Source organism: Nelumbo nucifera, chromosome 8 (assembly GCF_055504915.1).
Source record: "Nelumbo nucifera cultivar China Antique chromosome 8, China Antique-T2T, whole genome shotgun sequence".
Classification (NCBI taxonomy): Eukaryota; Viridiplantae; Streptophyta; class Magnoliopsida; order Proteales; family Nelumbonaceae; genus Nelumbo; species Nelumbo nucifera.
Genome location: NC_142656.1, coordinates 37679428 through 37697201, shown reverse-complemented (window position 1 = coordinate 37697201; position 17774 = coordinate 37679428). Strand labels below are relative to the sequence as shown.

Below are 17774 nucleotides of genomic sequence, written 5' to 3'. Positions count from 1 at the left end.
TGCCACCATGGTCTGCTTCTTGCTCTTCCATGTCACCAAGTTACCCCTAAGGGAAGTACAATAACCTGTAGTAGACCTTCTGTCAGATATAGATCCGGCCCAATCAGCATCTGTATATCCCTCTATTTCAATATGTCCACCACTCTTATATAGCAAGCCACGACTAGGAGCTCCCTTCAAATACCTTACAATCCTTAGGGCCGCGTCCCAATGTAGAACCCGAGGATTCTACATAAATTGACTCACCACACTCACTGCAAATGAGATATCTGGCCGAGTGATAGTTAAATAGTTTAGCTTGCCCACCAACCTTCTGTACCTTCCTGGATCTTCAAACTCCTCACCTGTATCACTACTCAACTTGACATTCAATTCCATGGGTGTTTCCGCTGGTTTGGTACCCAATAAGCTTGTCTCCTCCAATAGATCAAGAACATATTTCCTCTGGCACAAATTAATACCATACTTGGACCTTGCCACTTCTATCCCTAAGAAGTATTTCAATTTGCCAAGGTCTATTGTTTGAAAATGATCATGCAGAAATGTTCTCAACCTGTCAATCCCAGGCCTGTCACTACCAGTAATAACAATATCATCAACATAAACCACTAACAAAATCTTCCCCGCATCAAAGTCATAGCTGAATACTGAATGGTCAACCTGACACTGTTTCATGCCAAACTTCTTTACGACTTCACGGAATCTGCCAAACCAAGCACGAGGGGACTATTTAAGTCCATAAATAGTTTTCTTGAGCCTACACACCTTACCATCCTCCCCCTGAGCAATAAACCCGGGTGGTTGCTCCATATACACCTCTTCAAGAAGATCACCATGCAAAAAAGTGTTCTTAATATTAAGCTGAAACAAGGGCCAATCATGTATAGCAGCTAGGGAGATCAAAACACGAACAGAACCAATCTTGGCAACAAGAGAGAAGGTCTCTGTGTAGTCAATACCATATAACTGTGAATAACCCTTGGCAACCAACCGAGCTTTCAATCTCTCAACACTACCATCAGGCAAATCTTGGCAACAAGAGAGAAGGTCTCTGTGTAGTCAATACCATATAACTGTGAATAACCCTTGGCAACCAACCGAGCTTTCAATCTCTCAACACTACCATCAGGCAAATGCTTGACCATATATACACACTTACATTCTATAGTATGCTTACCCGGGGAAAGAGTGGTGAGGTCCCATGTATGATTATGAGCTAGAGCAGAGAGTTCTTCCATTGCTTGATGCCAACCTGAAGAGATAAGGGCTTCATGGACATCCTTAGGAACAGAAACAGAAGGTAACAACAAAACAAATTGTCGATGGGAAGGAGATAGGTGAGAAACAAAAACATAATTGGAGATAGGATGAAGGGTACAACTACATTTACCTTTCTGCAGGGCAATGGAAAGATCAAGGTCAGAAACAGGGGGTGATGGTGCTGCGAAAGTCACTTTTGGATCCGTCGACGGTGAAGAAGTTGGAGGGGCCGATGCATGTCGATGCGTATACACTTGATGGATAGGTGGCCATGTAGAAGGAAGTGGCACCGGAGGTGAAGACTTAGGCGCAACTAGAACAAGAGGAATGGGGTCCGCAACAGGAACTGGAAGCGAAAGGAAAGAAGGGGAAGAGACATCTAAGCTAAAAAAGAACGGAACCGACTCAAAGAAGCTAACATCGGGACACACAAAACAACGTTGGGAACTGGGATTATAACACTTGTACCCTTTTGGGTCCTAAAATAGCCAAGAAAGACACACTTCGTAGATCCTGCATCTAATTTATTTAGTCCGGGACCAAAGATTATGAACAAAGCACACACACCCAAAAACCCGAGTAAGAGGAAAAGGAGACAACGTAGGAAGCAGAACAATGAAGGGAGACTGACCATCAAGGATGGACATAGGCATTCTGTTAATAAGAAAGCAAGATGTAAGCACAGCATTACTCCAGAAACGTTTGGGTACATTCATATGGTGCAACAGGGATCAAGTGGTTTCTAAGGGATGGCGATTTTTCCGTTCATCTACCCCATTTTGTTGGGGGGTGCAAGAGCAAGAGGTTTGATGAATAATACCATGTTGTTCTAAATATTGCTGAAAGGGTGTATAAAATATTCTCGGCCATTATCTAAACATAGGATCTTAATGTGAATACCAAATTGAGTGCGGATTTCAGCATGAAACTTTTGGAAAATAGAAAATAATTCACTTCTTTCTTTCATAAGATAAAGCCATGTCATCCTTGAATAGTCATCAACAAAAATAGCAAAGTACTTGTATCCATTGTGTGATACTACTTTATTTGGACCCCAAATGTCCGAATGGACCAAAGAAAAAGGACTTGACATACGATAATCGACTCTAGGACTGAAGGAAACCCGATGATGTTTCCCATACTGACACGACTCACAATCCAAAGTAAAAAGACGACTCAATGCTGGAACAAGTAGCTTAAGTGCTTTAAGAGACGGGTGTCCAAGTCTGCAATGCCACTGGAGAGGGGTGAGAGACGACTGAAGAGCTGTTGAAGAACCACCACCACCACCATCAAGGTAATACAGCCCACCAGCTTCATGCCCTCCACCAATCTTCATCCCCGTCTTGAGATCCTGAAATACACAAGATGAAGGGTAAAAGGTGATAGAGCAATTAAGAGACTTTGTCAATTTACTAACAAACATAAGATTAAAAGGAAATTTGGGTACATACAGAACTAAAGACAAAGATAATGAACCAGTTTTAACATCACCAATACCACTTATGGAAGAAGTGGAACCATTAGCAAGAGTGATAGTGTTGGTTGTAGAGGATGAAGAAAGTGAAGAGAACACACCTGGAGTCCCAGTCATGTGATCGGAAGCTCCAGAATCAATGATCCAGTGGGAGGATTTGGATGCCAGACAAGCCATACCTAAGGGGGCAAGCGTAGTTATACTCAGCTGAGAAGTAGCCTAGATCTACAGCTCATATTTAGTACGAGAACTACTCAGCATCTCCTGTCCGGAGGCATCTATAGCTGAAGGTGTCGGACCAGTCTGTTGACTCCCTTGCTCCATATCACCACTTGCCACTGCATGATTTGCCCAGGATGACGGTGGGCCATGTAGATCATAGCAAAAATTAATAGTGTGCCCATCTATATTACAATGCGCACACTTTCTCAGACCATGATTATGTCCTCTACCACGAGCTTCCCCTGAATCTCGACCGCCAACACGCCCACCACCATGATTATACATGTGTCCACCTCTACCACCACAGCCTGGCTGGCCTTGATGAGCTAGTCCTCTACCACCACGGCCATCCCCTTTAGCCACCACAAGGGCAGTTCTATCGGATATGGTGGGGTTCTATGGAGAGTCAACAGAAATCCTCCAGAGACGGGCAAACACCTCCTCGAAAGAGGGGAGGGCAGACCCACCCAGTATTTGAGCCCTCATCCGTTCATATTTAGGCTTCAGTCCCACCAGAAATCTGGTTACATCAAGCTACTCTCTCTGTTGTTGCTGAATTTTAACATCAGATGTAAGGAGGTGATACACACTCAACTCATTCCTCAAATTTCTCAGACTAGCATAATACTCTTCAAGACTCTGGTTACCTTGCTTCAGACTAAAATACTCTTGATAGAGCTGATATACTCTGGTGGTGTTATCCTGTCCTGAATAAAGCTTCCTTGCATGATCCCAAATTTCCTTGGCTGTGTCTAAGAACATAAAGTTTACACTAATCTTAGGTTCTATACTGTTCCACAGCCAAGTCATAATCTGTGCATCTTCTTACTCCCGATCACCATACTCCTGGGAATGAACTGGGAGTTTTTCTTCTCTTATATGCTTTGCTTTCTTCTTGGCTCTGAGAAACACTTCAACAGATTTGGCCCAAGGTACATAATTTTCTCCATTTAATTTAATTGGTCATTTGTACATTCAAGTAGTCTTGAGGGATCATAACCGACTTATGTTCATTATCTCCCATGGCTGTAAATATTTTTTTTCTTGTTTCAACCTGCCTTACCCAGTAATCACTACACTGCACTTCAACAGCACTGTACTTCACTCCTCAAGTTAATCACTCACCACCATACGACTGACCATTGCTGAAACGTACACTGTCACAGGTTTCAGTAATGTTAACCTCTACTATTGTCACTTTCGGCACCTCACAAACACATCACATACAAGAGTACCATACATCTGAACCTACGACACATCTAAACCTGCCACCATAAGACTGATACTAAGCTGCACCTACCACACATCTGCACCATATGACTGATACTAATCTGAACCACACATCTGCACCTACCACGAAACCTACTGTTGCAGCCCTCTTCATTCCATCGAGTAGAGGGTTCTCTACCAATCACCTGAAACCACAACTTCACACCCAACCAAACACATTAAAAACTCCAGAATGAAGATACGGCAACTCCTTTTCAGCCCTTTTACAAAACTCAAAAAAAAGAGAAGAAAAATGAGAGATTACGAACAGAACAGATCTGGACTGGCTTAACCTGGCTCTGATACCATGTGACGATTTCAGTTTCAGATCTTAACTTGATGTAGAAGAGAAGTAAAAGAGAGAGAGGGGGGTAGAGAAGAAGAGAAGAAATCAAAGAAGAAGAAAACCTGTTCGAACCCAAGAGAAGACAATAGTTCAAATTCTCTCTTTGTCGGCCAGGATATATAGATTACTAAAATGAATAGAAAAAGTCTTTTATGCCCCTTTTTAAGTAGGGACACATCAGCACTCACTAAAAGACACAACACCACATTAATAAAACTCAAATGACTATTCTACCCTTCTTTAGTCAACACTAACAGAATTGTTGTATTCAGACTTCCTACTCACCTGAACAGCATCTTCCATGAAAATCTGAATCCACACCAATGCTTCTTCCCCTACCAGCAACACCATGGCCATATTAATTTCTCTGATTTTTAAAGCTTTCTTCCCTTTCACCTTGTAACTTTCAAATAGGAACTGCTTTGCTTCCACCCTTAGAGATCTTCTTCAAACCTCAGTCTGCTGAAACATCCTTTCCTCCATTTTCAACCCCCCTGTTCCTCAAGCCCACCACGCTAGAGCTTCTCCTCCTACCCATGAAAAAGGTTGTGCATCTGCATTCTTTGTAACTTCTGCTCAATCGGTTTCCTTTCCTTCAAAAACTCTTCTGTTTCTTTCTCCAATAAATCCACATGAGTTGTCTCTTCCTGATTAAACCCTTCATATGTCAACCAGCTATCAGGTGTTCAACTGTTTGTAGGAGACATTAAAACAGGAGGAATAATTCTACAGCAAGTATAAGGAACAACTAAATCATCCCTTCTATGCCCTTTCTAGCACCATCTACATTCAAAAGATAGAAGTTCTTTCTGTTTTTAATTCAAGTACAATATATATTCTCCATATAATTAACAAGCAATTAACAAATTGGGTAGGTTGCATGATATTAACAGTTTCTTGAGAAGAGGCTACCTAGTAAGACGCTCCTTCAATTCTTCATGCCTTTTGAGGACATTTGACACTGAGAAAATAAAGCAGTTTTAAGCCTCTGAAAAGTCTCAATGAAATGAACAAATTTAACATAAACAACAAACACGGTGCACTTCCAATAGGACATACATCTAGTTCGTGTTGTCTCCAACCGGATGTCTTCTTCTTGAATAAACTTCTGTAGTACAATAGGACACATGATTACAATCAAAACAGAGAAAGAAATAAACACACTACTTTTGCAATACTAGAAGTAATAGAGAAAGAAAAAGTGCTTTACCGATCTATGACCAGGGAACTACTTTGAAGAATGTAAATAATGTTTTGAGGATCTATGGTTAAGAAAGAAAGGTTGCACCTCCCTGGCCCCGGAGTCACATAGACAGTTAGGAAATTATCTATGCATTGAAATATTGAATGTCACTCAGTTCATGATACTGAAACCATAACTGCAGCCAACAGGAATGAGTTCTAACTTCGTTGGGATTGGGCCCTTTCAAAATGAAGAAAATAATGTGGAAGTGTTCCGTTCTTTCAAAATGAAGAAAATAATGTGGAAGTGTTCCGTTCTTTCAAAATGAAGAAAATAATTGATTGAAATTACAGTCATAGTGGCACATTGGGCACCAATTCATACCTATTCAAGAAATGTGGCACACTGAGAAATTGGAACCAACTAGCATACTCTTGTCATTCCTATCAGTGGTAGAAAGGAAGGCAGGCCTCCTGGAAAATGTGGTGAAACAAAAATTTGATTGACTGGAATCCCAGCCCATGAGAGGCCATGGCACTATTAGAAATGTTGTTAATCTAAAGAGAATGGGGTGCAAGAATGGTTTAGTCTTTTTATATTCTTTTTTTATGAATAACTGAAAAACCATTCATTAATTAAAATAAAGTAGAGAAGTACAAAGAGAAGGGAGAGATGAACTCTCTTAACTCTCCTCAAACAATCTCAGAATGTTACAATATAGCCTAAAATAATTGGCTTCTTCCCACCCCTTGTTTGGCTAGTACATCGGCAAAATAGTTGGCATCTCTTTTCACCCAAATCAGATTCACTTCCATTCCCTCTGTTAACCATTTAAACCTTCTATTTTCATTAATGTAGTCCCACCAACCCAGATCCTCTTCCTTTTGCAGCTGACAACCAACTTTGAATCCCCTTCAATTATCAGTTTTCAAATATTCATCCCCTTAGCTTTTTGAGCCCCTTGCAAAGCAGCTAGAGTTTCAGCCCTCAAAGAGTCTCCCCCACCAATCGGTCCTGAAAAAAGGCCAACTATTCTACCTTCCCCATTTCTGAAAACTCCTCTAATTCCTAAAGGGCCCAGATTTCCTTCACTGCTGCCATTGAAATTCAGCTTAATAAAACCACTGGTTTAAGGAGACCAGCTTGGCGTTGATACAACCTTATTAAGGGCAGAATCATCCACTACCTTCCAACTTCTCAACAAATCTGCAACAAAAAAAATCCTCAAATAATTTTAAGGTTTCACCCAATTGATCACTCTAACCGTGATGACTTCAATTAGAGCATCCCTAGTCCTCTTTTTCCACAAAGAATCTCTAATTTCTCTCTTCCCATATTGTCCAACACACTACACCCCTAATACACCTCCATAAAGTTCATCCCCTCTTCTTCAGCTAGCTAACAAAGGAGGGATCAAACAGGCTTTGTATATTTGACAGGGGTTGCACCTACACACAAACAAGGAAAGAAACCAATCCCAAATTGAAGATACGAAGGGGTAGGAGATTAATGAGTGATGGCAGGTCATAAGTAATCTTTTCCAGAAACACTTCACAGCAGAAACCTCCAACCCTAGGCAGATTTTTTTTTATTTCTTTTGAAGGACTACACAACAGGAGGTAGGAGATTAATGAGTGATGGCAGTTCAGAAGTAATCTTTTCCAGAAACAAGGATTATACCTGATATGAGGCAGAAAAGAAGGTGCAGGTGGGATGACATGATCCCCAAATTTTACAAAGTTACCATAACAAGGATTATACCAGATATGAGGCAGTAAAGAAGGCAGAATGTCATGAATAGCCTTCCAAGTTGAAGCTCTTGTCACCCTAACTGTAATGAGTAATGACTTCAATTAGGGCGTCTATACTTCTTTCTTTGCCTTCAAGCAGCCTTTGATTTCTCTCTTCCCAAACAGTCCAGCAAACTGGAGCCCTTGAGCATCTCCATAAGGTTTTTCCCCTCTTCTTTTGCCAAATAACAAAGGTAGGGTCAAACAGCCTTTGAACATTGGCGGGGGATCCACCTCCATCCAAGCAAGGAAGATTTCTTTTTATCAATAACAGCATTTCATTAGAAATATTAAGAATGACAAGATAGGGAGAGGTAAACTATCTTAACTCTCCACAAACAACAACACTGTTACAGCTGTGACCAAAACAACTGATTCCTCCCCACCCCTTGTTTTGCTAAAACATCAGCAAAACTATTTGCTGCTCTTTTAACCCAACTGAACTGCACTTCCATATCTTGAATTATCCACTTGAATCTTTTTTTTTTATCAGTAAGCATGTATTTTATTTAAATTTCGGATTGTAAACAGTTTATACAACTTGGTGACAGGACTGATGATCCCTTTAATCCCTCTTTTCTATCCCTCATTTCAGTGCAGCCCAAAATAATTGTTTTCTCAATGCCCCTTGTCTTTCAAAACAATCAGCTAGCCCATTTGCACTCCTTCGGACCCATTAAATTCAGCCTCAACCTCCTTTGCAATTGTCTCCACTTCCCTAATCACATGTTTAAACGTCCACTGAGTATTGCTGTTGTTTGCTGCCCAGGATAATGACTACTTTTGAGTCCCCTTCCACCTCAGCATGCATGTATCCAGTAGTCGATCAAGATTACAGTCAGTCTTGAATCCAAAAAGGTTTCGGATGGAGAAAAGAAGAAGAAGAAAAGAAGGAGAAAAGGAGGAGAAGCAGAAGTACACAAGGGTTTAGAAAGGAAAGGGACAGTTAGATTGAATCTGCCGCCCCACTCTTAATATTTATATGTTATGTTCACTAATTGTAGAAAAAGGCAGAATTGCCCTTAATGCTTACATGGCAAATAAAACAATAATAAGCTGAAATAACAAGCTATCTGAAATAACTACCAACTAACACTGATATAACTAACAAAGATTACATGTGCTGTCATACGAACACAGTAGGGACCACAGCCATGGGGCCCACATCAGTGTTCTCTACACTCCCCCTCAAGTTGGGAATAGATATTTGTCATTCCCAACTTGCATAGGTCTGCCTCTAACTTCTTCCTTGGAACAGCCTTGGTGAGAAGATCTGCGAGCTGCATGTTGGAGGTAATATACAGGAGACACACTTCTTGAGATGAGACCATTTCTCTGACAAAATGTCAATCAACTTCGATGTGTTTAGTTCTTTCATGCTGCACTGGATTGTGAGCTATATTAATAGCCGCCTGATTATCACAATACAGCATCAAGGGCTTCTCAAAATCAATACCCAACTCTTCAAGTAGTGACTTCAGCCATAGGATTTCAGCCACTCCATTAGCCATCGATCTGTATTCAACTTCAGCACAAGAACGAGAAACAACACTTTGTTTCTTACTCCTCCAAGAGACAAGGTTACCTCCTACAAAGGCACAATATCCAGAGGTAGACCTCCTATCATCAACACTCCCAGCCCAATCAGCATCTGCATAGACCTCTACCTTCATGTGATCATTATTCTTGAACAATATACTTCTACCTGGACATCTCTTCAAATATGCTAATATTCTCTTCAAATATGCATGTACTTGCTGACAACACTGACTGCATAACTGATGTCTGGTCGTGTGAGACAAAGATATAGGAGTTTTCCAACCAACCGTTGGGACATAGCTTTGTCTTCAAAAGGCTCTCCACCCTCTGCACTGATCTTGTGATTCTGTTCAATGGGTATCTGTAGGCTTGACACCTAACTTTCCAATTTCTGCTAACAAATCTAGAACATACTTCCTTTGAGAAATAAAGATCCCATGTTTAGATCTAGCAACCTCAATACCCAAAAAGTATCGTAGTGCACCAAGATCTTTCACCTCAAACTCTTGATGAAGGAGTCATTTGAGGGACTCTGTTGTGGATGCGTTCGTGGGGTGGACGAACCACCTGTTAGACAGTTTTGTATGCCCTTAGCTTCAATCAGAATGATGTACTTTATGAGTTTATTGTAAATGAATAAAAGTGCATATTTGATTCATGTTCCCTTGGTATGTTTCTGTGTAATACCCTTAAACTGGACACTTAATGAGACTCGTGTTAGTTTAGAATGTTCACAGCCAATGGGTCGGTCTGGGGAGACCTATCCTGACAAAGCTGTCACTGTGATGCCACCAAGTCGGTTGGGGTGGCCTGTCTCAGCTGCCAGGGTGAGACCCTAGGCACATACAGTGTAGGATTAATTGAATCTATGAACTGGACCAGATTTCCAGTATTGCCCTGGACCTTGGAGATTGATGGGCAAAACTGGAAAGTTACACCCGACCCCTAGACTCGATTATGAATACTGCACTAGGTGTCGGATCGGGCTGTCTTTGATGTACCAATCAATGAGATCCTTAGCGGGGGTCAAAACCTGGGTAAGTTGGGACAGTCCGAGAATTCATCTGAGTGGGTGATCATAGTGACAGGATCAGCCCCTTTGTCGGACAAAGGTAATGATTGGGGATGCACTCTCACTGATAGAAACCAAGACTGCCGACAGCCGATTTCAACCATTGAGATTTGTTTTGCAAAGTATATTTTATATGAGATATAAAAGTATATATTATGGTTTCTAAAATGTTTGCAAAAGGGTTTTAATTCCCGGGATCCATATAAGCAGAGAGTGCAACACTGTTCCTTGCAGCCGAAGGAGAGGTCCTCTCTTGTCGGGTAGTGTATGATCATTATGGGCTGAGAGGTTAAGTGTAAGACCATTGAGGATAATACCTGATGGGCTAATCTTGCATCTGCCCACAATCCCTGGGTGTTACAAGGTGGCTTGGCCCAGGGACCACTTAGGGTAAGTGTTGGGCCCATAGAGCCCATTCGATGGGTTTCAGGGGGTGCACTGTCTTTAACGGTGTATTCGGTCAGGCCTTGTCACAAAGGCTGGGCCGAACCCATGTGGCTGATGTGTAGATCAATGCTTGGGTCCCACGCCATACAAGGAAGCCCAACTGGGCAGCAGTTAGGAAGGTTAAGTGAGCACATAAGCTTAATGGGCCTAAAAGCCCATTTCGAACTGGGCTATTCATTTAGTTAATTAAAGGGGCGAATTCTGAGATGGATTAGCAGATAGGATAGGGTCTTAATCCTATCCACTCAGAGAGTCCAGATCTGAATATGATTCAAATCTAGAATCCTCCTAATGAGATTAGGAGAAAGCTAATCTAATCTGCAGATAAGATAAGGGTTTATCCCTATCACCTAAAGAGAAGTCTTATCCAAATATGATTTGGATAAACTGCTCCTAATTGGATTAGGAGCTGATCTTTTAGATTAACAAAAAAAGGGGGCGGCAGCCTAAGACACACATCAGATTTCCTTTAGTGTTGAAAACAAGAAGAGAGAATTCTGCACCCTACGAATACTCTCTTGCCGCCTCAATGTTCTTGCCGCCTTGTTTGCCAGTTCGATCTCCAGTTGTGGGAGAAGTCAAGATTGGATCTTGACATCAGTTCTTTGAGAAAAGATTGAAAGGAAGCTGTGCTCACGTACCATCCTGCTGATTCTTGCGAAGGACAAAGTTCTTGGAGAAGAACACTATTGATTCTGCTCCATCCTGCACTGCGCCATCTTCAGTGGGAGCAGTCTTTGGATCCTTCCTTGGGCGTGAACACCTCCATTGGGAGATACTACTTCTCCGTATCAGGTATAATTCTCTCCTACTCCCTTTGGTTCAGATCTGGTTCAGTTTAAGGTTCAAGAATGATCCTTGAAAATATGATTTTCTAAATAGGGAATGTGATTCCCAGTTGAAGGGAGAGAAAAATTTTTGAAATTCGCCCCCTTATTCCGCAATCTTTGGGCGTCCATACGATGGATCTCTCAACCCTTCACCACCGCCGGCAACAGCAGTGAAGAGGGGCCCACATGGCAGCAGCTTATCTTATCAGCTCCTTAGCCAGCAGCTTATCTTATCTTATCTTATCCTTAGCAGTCTCTCTTATCTGTTCTTACCTGTTCTTACTTTATCTATTAGAAGAGTAGTAGGAGTTTGATTTATCTTAGGGAGGCCTTATCCTTCCCAAGTAGGAGTCTTATCTGTAAGCAGTCGAATGCAACAAGGAGTCTTCCTACAAGGAGGACTCTCACCTCTTGTAATCTCCTATTTAAGGAGCTGCGATTTGAGAATAAAGGCATCCAATTTTCAGTCAAGAGAAGAGTTGAGGAGAGTTAGGGTGATCACTTGGACAAATCACCCCTTAGGTCGCCACAATAGGGTCTACACACAAAGGGAGGGGCAAGGGGAAGCTAGAGCCGAACGTCATGGGCGATATGGAGAAACTGTCATCCAAGGTCCACGAATTGGAACACCGACTCGTGGAGAACCACACAAAAATACGAGAAGTCAAGGAAGATGTCTGGGAGATTTGTCGCCTACTAGAGTCGTATTTCTCCACCAGGGAGAGGAGCCCTGAAGGGACGGCAACCACCAACAGCCGTCGACCGGACTTGGCGGAATCATCCGGCGAACGACAGATCGCCGCCCCAACAGCAGCAGTCATCCCCAAGTATAGTAGGCTAGAGTTCCCTTCGTACAGCGGCAGCGGAGATCCACTAGGATGGCTATACCGCTGTGAACAATTCTTTCACAATCAGCATACTCTGGTTCTACCGACTAGAGAAGGAGGAACCAGGGCTCAGCTGGGACCAATTCAAGTCCTACTGCCTCCTCAAGTTCAGACCCCCATTGACGAGCAACCCACTAGGTGAGTTAATCAACCTCAAGCAGACAAGCATCGTGGCTGAATACCAGCGCCAATTTCAAGCCCTTCTCGCCAAAGCCGCCTCGTTATGCCCAGATCAGCAAGTGGATATGTTCACTGCTGGATTAGATGAGCCCCTGAGAGGAGATGTGAAAATGCAGCATCCTCCCAACCTGGTCACCGCCATGAACCTAGCTCGCGCTTTCGAGCGCAAGCTACAGATCAGCCGAGGATCCTTCAGCATGGGACGATCAGCGACATCATGGACACCCCCGAAGCCAACCAGGGTGGCCCCTTCTTCGGTAGCCAGCAGGGAACAAAAGCTTCACACAGGTATCACTCCCAGACCGGCACCTAGCATAGGAAGCAGCATGATGGCACCTCCCATCAAACGCTTATCTAGAGCTGAGATGGCGGAGCGCCGGGCAAGAGGGCAATGCTTCAACTGCGATGAGCTGTATTCAGCAGGGCACCAATGCAAGAGGCTATTCTGCCTCCTAGTAGACAAACTGGAGGAAGACGAGGACGAACCCGCAGCACTAGAACCCGAGATCTCCCTCCACGCCATCACCGAGATAAAGACCTCTCAAACCATGCAGCTACGGGCACAGGTGGCAGGGAAACCAATACGTATCCTTGTAGACTCGGGAAGCACGCACAATTTTGTAAGTGAGCAAGCTGCCCTTCAACTGAAACTACCCGTGGAAAGTAGACCGCAACTACAGGTAGCCGTCGCAAATGGAGAGAGAGTTCACAACCCTGGGATCTGTAAGAACATCCAAATACAGGTCGAATCCGAACCCTTCTCTATTGATTTATTTGTGCTACCCTTGGACGAGTTTGATATAGTACTTGGAGTTAAGTAGTTGATTACTCTAGGCCCTATCCTATGGGATTTCAGCGCCCTAACAATGTCATTCCACCTGAATGGAAAACAAGTTACTTGGCAGGGAACCAAAGTGAAGGCAAAGAAAACGCAAGTGCATACACTCCAAGGCAAAACCATGCACATAGCAGATATGGAAAGACTCCTCACCGACTTCTCGGATGTATTTCAAGAACCCAAGGGACTTCCACCTGCCCAATCGTGTGACCATCGGATTCCTCTGATAACAGGTTCAGAACCGGTCGTCGTCCGGCCGTATCGCTACCCACATCTGCAAAAGGACGAGATAGAGAAGCAGTGTGCGGACATGTTGAAACAAGGGATCATCCGCCCCAGCCGCTCCCCCTTCTCTTCGTCAGTTTTATTGGTACCGAAGCAAGACAGTACTTGGAGGTTTTGTGTGGATTACAAAGAACTCAATCCCTTCAGCATGTAGTCCAATAAGTTCCAGTTTAATCCCTTCAGCATATCCACCTTACGCAATAATCCCGCTTGTCCACTTCTTCTCCTTGAATCTACTAACTCATTAGCTATGAGGACCCCATCTACTAGCACCCTTCCTCTGAATGCCCCTTGAGATTTTGCAATCAGATTTGACATCACCTTAGCCATTTTATTAGCCAACAGTTTAGCTAATATCTTATATAAGCTACTGATAAGGTTGATTGATCTGAAATCAGCCAACTCCACTGCCCCTTTCTTCTTTGGAATTTGAGTGATGAATGTGTGATTTAAACTTCTTTCTAGAGCACCCCTTTCATGAAATTCCCTTAACATATTCAACACGTCCAGCTTCACAATTTCCCAACATTTCTTGTAGAAAAGTAAGTGAAACCATCCAGTCCCAGTGCCTTATCACCCTTTAAGCAAATTGAATTCTTCTTTGGTATAATTGTCTATGAACAGCTATGCTTATTACATTGTTCGTTATTATGTTCTGAGGCAATTCAAGGTTGAATATTAATCAGTCAAATTTCTGGTATGAAGAACATAGAAAATATAGAGGACTTGGTCAGAACTCAAGGTGTTTGGACTAGTAAGTTTCATAGAAAGCACTTTATGCTATCATTTAATGATGACAGCAATGGAGAAAGAGATGAATACGTCAAAAGACACTACACTTGAGACTTGCAAACTCAGGTGATAAGAATAAATATTATATAGATCAGCTCTGATACAAAGAGAAAACAGATATAAACTCATGTGATAAGAATAAAAATTTGAGATTCAAGAATTTACACTTGATATTTGCAAAGTAAACAGATCCACAAGCAATAATAAACAGTAGTACTCACAACAATAATAATAACAGCAGCAACAATAACAACGATAATTGCAAAAAGAAACAGGTGACTAGAGTAGAAAACAAGAACAAATATAAAGAATCTACAGCATTTCTTGAACAGATAGTGTTAAGTAGATCATATTTCTCCTTACCACCTCTCCTGTTATTGCATATGTCCGTCCCTTGAGATGTTCCAATTGCTGCAAGTTGCATACAATATGAAAATGTCAATACATCATAGCATATAATATTAGAAACTACAAAACAAAAGTTTTTTTAATAGTAAAATAAAATTTATTAAAATGAAAACAAAGAGAGTACAAGAAAGGTGATAAGGAATCACCTGAGAGAAGAAAAGAAACAAACATACCCCCAACCAACACCCTTACTAACCTTGTAAGCAGTAGTTTGATTATTACAGATAGTCAAAACAACAACGATTAAAAAAATATATATTTGAATGTGCCATGAAATTTTTATTATTTCATTGGCTAACAAAATTACTCCAACCAAAATCTATTAAACCCCTGAACTAGAAGGTGGAAAGTTTTGTCTATGGAGGAGACATAGAAGGCATTACATGCCAAACTTTTATGTACCTTATAATTACTTCTCCAAAGGACTTGATTCATAATAAAGTTGAGGGGTAAATTACAGTGACCTGTGACCCCATTTGAGTTTTCTGACAATATCAGATACCCACCCCAATTTTCTGAAATTACAATTACCTGTCTAGTCAGAACTTAAAAAGAGAACTGTTAATGACAAATGCACAATGACATAAACACTCCCATCAGTTTCACATATACCTGACTCCATATTCTGAAATACCAACCACCAAGCATGCCCCAATTTGTAGATTACCAATACTGCCCCACTTTTCATGTTTAACATGCAATCGCTTCACCAAAATCCAAAAGAACTTGAGGGTGATTACAAGCCTCTGAGAGTTTGGAGTGGTGTTTAGATGGGTTAGAAGATCAGCAACTGATTTGGCTGACTATCTAGCCAAACAAGGGACAAATAGAGGAGATTTATTCTGGGCTGAACTGCAATTGTAAACCTGTTGGGGGTCGGAATCTCTAATATAAGGGACTGGACCTGTGTATTCTTCAAAGATATTCCAAATTTAATGAATTACTGTTTCCTATCAAAAAAACGAAAAAACAAAACAAAAATCAAAAGAACCCCTTAAATTATGTATATATTCATTTAATAAAGTTTTGTCTTTAGTATCAAAAAGTTGTGTATATTAAATATTTTCTCCAAAATTTTTGAGATATATGTATATATATGATAATATTTCAGCCAAAATGCCAAAAGTGTTTTATACTACCTTATTGCATTGAAATTTCCAAATAATAAGATATAATTACATCAAATATTCTGAAATTTCACTTATAAGTTCATCTGAAACATATTCCGAAATCAGAATCAATAGTTAAAAATATCATCATCATCATCACATAAGCCTTGTCCCAACCATATGGGATAAATTACATTAATCCTGTTCTCACACTCTGTTCTGTTCTGTTCTTTGCTGGCCTGATGACCAATTTGTAAAATTTTGCTTTTGGCCTAAGTGCTATTCTCCTATCAATAGTTGAACTTTTGAAATTATAAGTTCTATGAGTTCGGCAAAAATAACAAACTGATAAATAAATGTCCCTCAGAGATTTTGGAATAAAAACTTATGTTTCTTTGTTAGTAAAAGACAATAATCTATCTTGACAAACCAAGTGACTCCACATAATAGGCAGAAATTCTAGCATCAGTTAACAGAATATGGAACCGTCAAATTGAACTACGGATTATAACGAATTACAATCAAAAACCAGCGTTACTGGAATTTCAATAGTGTTCAGAATAGAATATCCGAAAGTCGCAGAAATTTTCTGGTAAATATTGAGAATAGGGAAGCAGAAAGGATTGACCTACCTTGCGGGCATGGTCGCCTGGGACTGACTTTTTTCTGATACCCTTCTTCATTGAGGATTCTTCCATGTCGCTCTCCATTCCCAGTAAGAGTATCTGCAGCGATTAAACGCTGGGGGAAGAAAACATGAACAAGAAGACTTTTCTGAGAACGAGATAGAGAGAGAGAGAGAGAGAGAGAGGCCCTCCTTTATTAAAGAAGAACGAAGGGAGATAATCGAGAAGAATAGAGAATTTAGCTTGAAAAGCAGGGTTAAAAAGTCTAATCAATTTTGCAAAGATGTATAGTCGGACTGGCTCTGGACGGCGACAAGCATCGGAACACAAAACGGCAGTGTTGGAATGTGCTTGGTTGAAGGCAAACCCTCGACAATGGCGATGAGAGTGAGAACCATTTTTCAGGACAACTGTAGGCGGGACGAGATCACTGTTTGGCAAAAACAGCCCTGCGCTGCTTTGGGAGCCTCTACGCTTGACACTTCTAAAGTTCTAATTCAGTTCCTCATTTCCTCATCTGTCTTTTCAACTAAAAAATGTTGAGTGTAAATACTATTTTGCCCACAGTCACTATCTATTTATCTCCACAGAGGCTCCTAAAACAGCCTCTAAAGGCGTGTTGTTAAGCCTCATTTCCTAACGACGTATTTTGGGAAGGCATTCCTATCTTGGAATAAACCACTTTTTGTCATAAATGCCTACGCGAGAAACGTTTTGACGGAATAATACCCAACGGGGCCTAATGTTCCCATCATTTTTAATGGCAACGGGGACAGGATCATATTCTTTGTCCCGTTCCCAACCCGATTTTGAATCCCTGTCCTCGATCTCTGCTGGGATAAAAGGTTGTCTTCCATCCTCAACCCCAATTTAAAAAATAAATTTACTTAAAATAAAGGAAAGTTTTAAAATAGTAGTGAGGACCGGGTCTATATGATGCATGAGAAAACTTGAAAACCAAATAATAAGATAGAAAGAAAGTAATTCACAATAAAATAATAAATGTATAGTTATTATTAATTTAAGGTTAATTAAATCATAACTATTGTTAATCTATAATTAATGTTAATTAATAGTAAAATAAGTAATTTACTAGTTACTGATGCTGCTCGACAAGGTAGTTTTTGAATCGATGTTGCAATCAGATAATTCTGCCAAATGAGTGGAGCCGAGGTAGAAGGATGAAGTCGTGCTCCAAGATCTGAAACCAAGAA

The 17774-nt window shown here is 41.1% G+C and overlaps 1 protein-coding gene across 4 annotated transcripts in view; it reads right to left on the bottom strand.

Moving 5' to 3' along the window:
* LOC104589922 (centromere protein O) overlaps window positions 1-17059 on the bottom strand; it is a 69813-nt gene extending 52754 nt beyond the window's left edge. For 2 of the 4 annotated variants that reach the window (XM_010248399.3, XM_088892891.1), the window contains exons 1-4: window positions 16567-17021; window positions 14784-14828; window positions 5634-5682; window positions 5487-5535 (exon numbers count right to left, since the gene is read on the bottom strand). In XM_010248399.3, coding sequence (XP_010246701.1) covers window positions 5487-5535; window positions 5634-5682; window positions 14784-14828; window positions 16567-16644 — 221 coding nt within the window. In that variant the 5' untranslated portion in view covers window positions 16645-17021. Of the gene's footprint in view, window positions 1-5486; window positions 5536-5633; window positions 5683-14780; window positions 14829-16566 lie in introns of all 4 variants that reach the window. The other 2 variants (XM_010248400.3, XM_010248398.3) reach the window with 2 other exon arrangements.
* Between the last annotated feature and the right edge of the window lie 715 nt (window positions 17060-17774).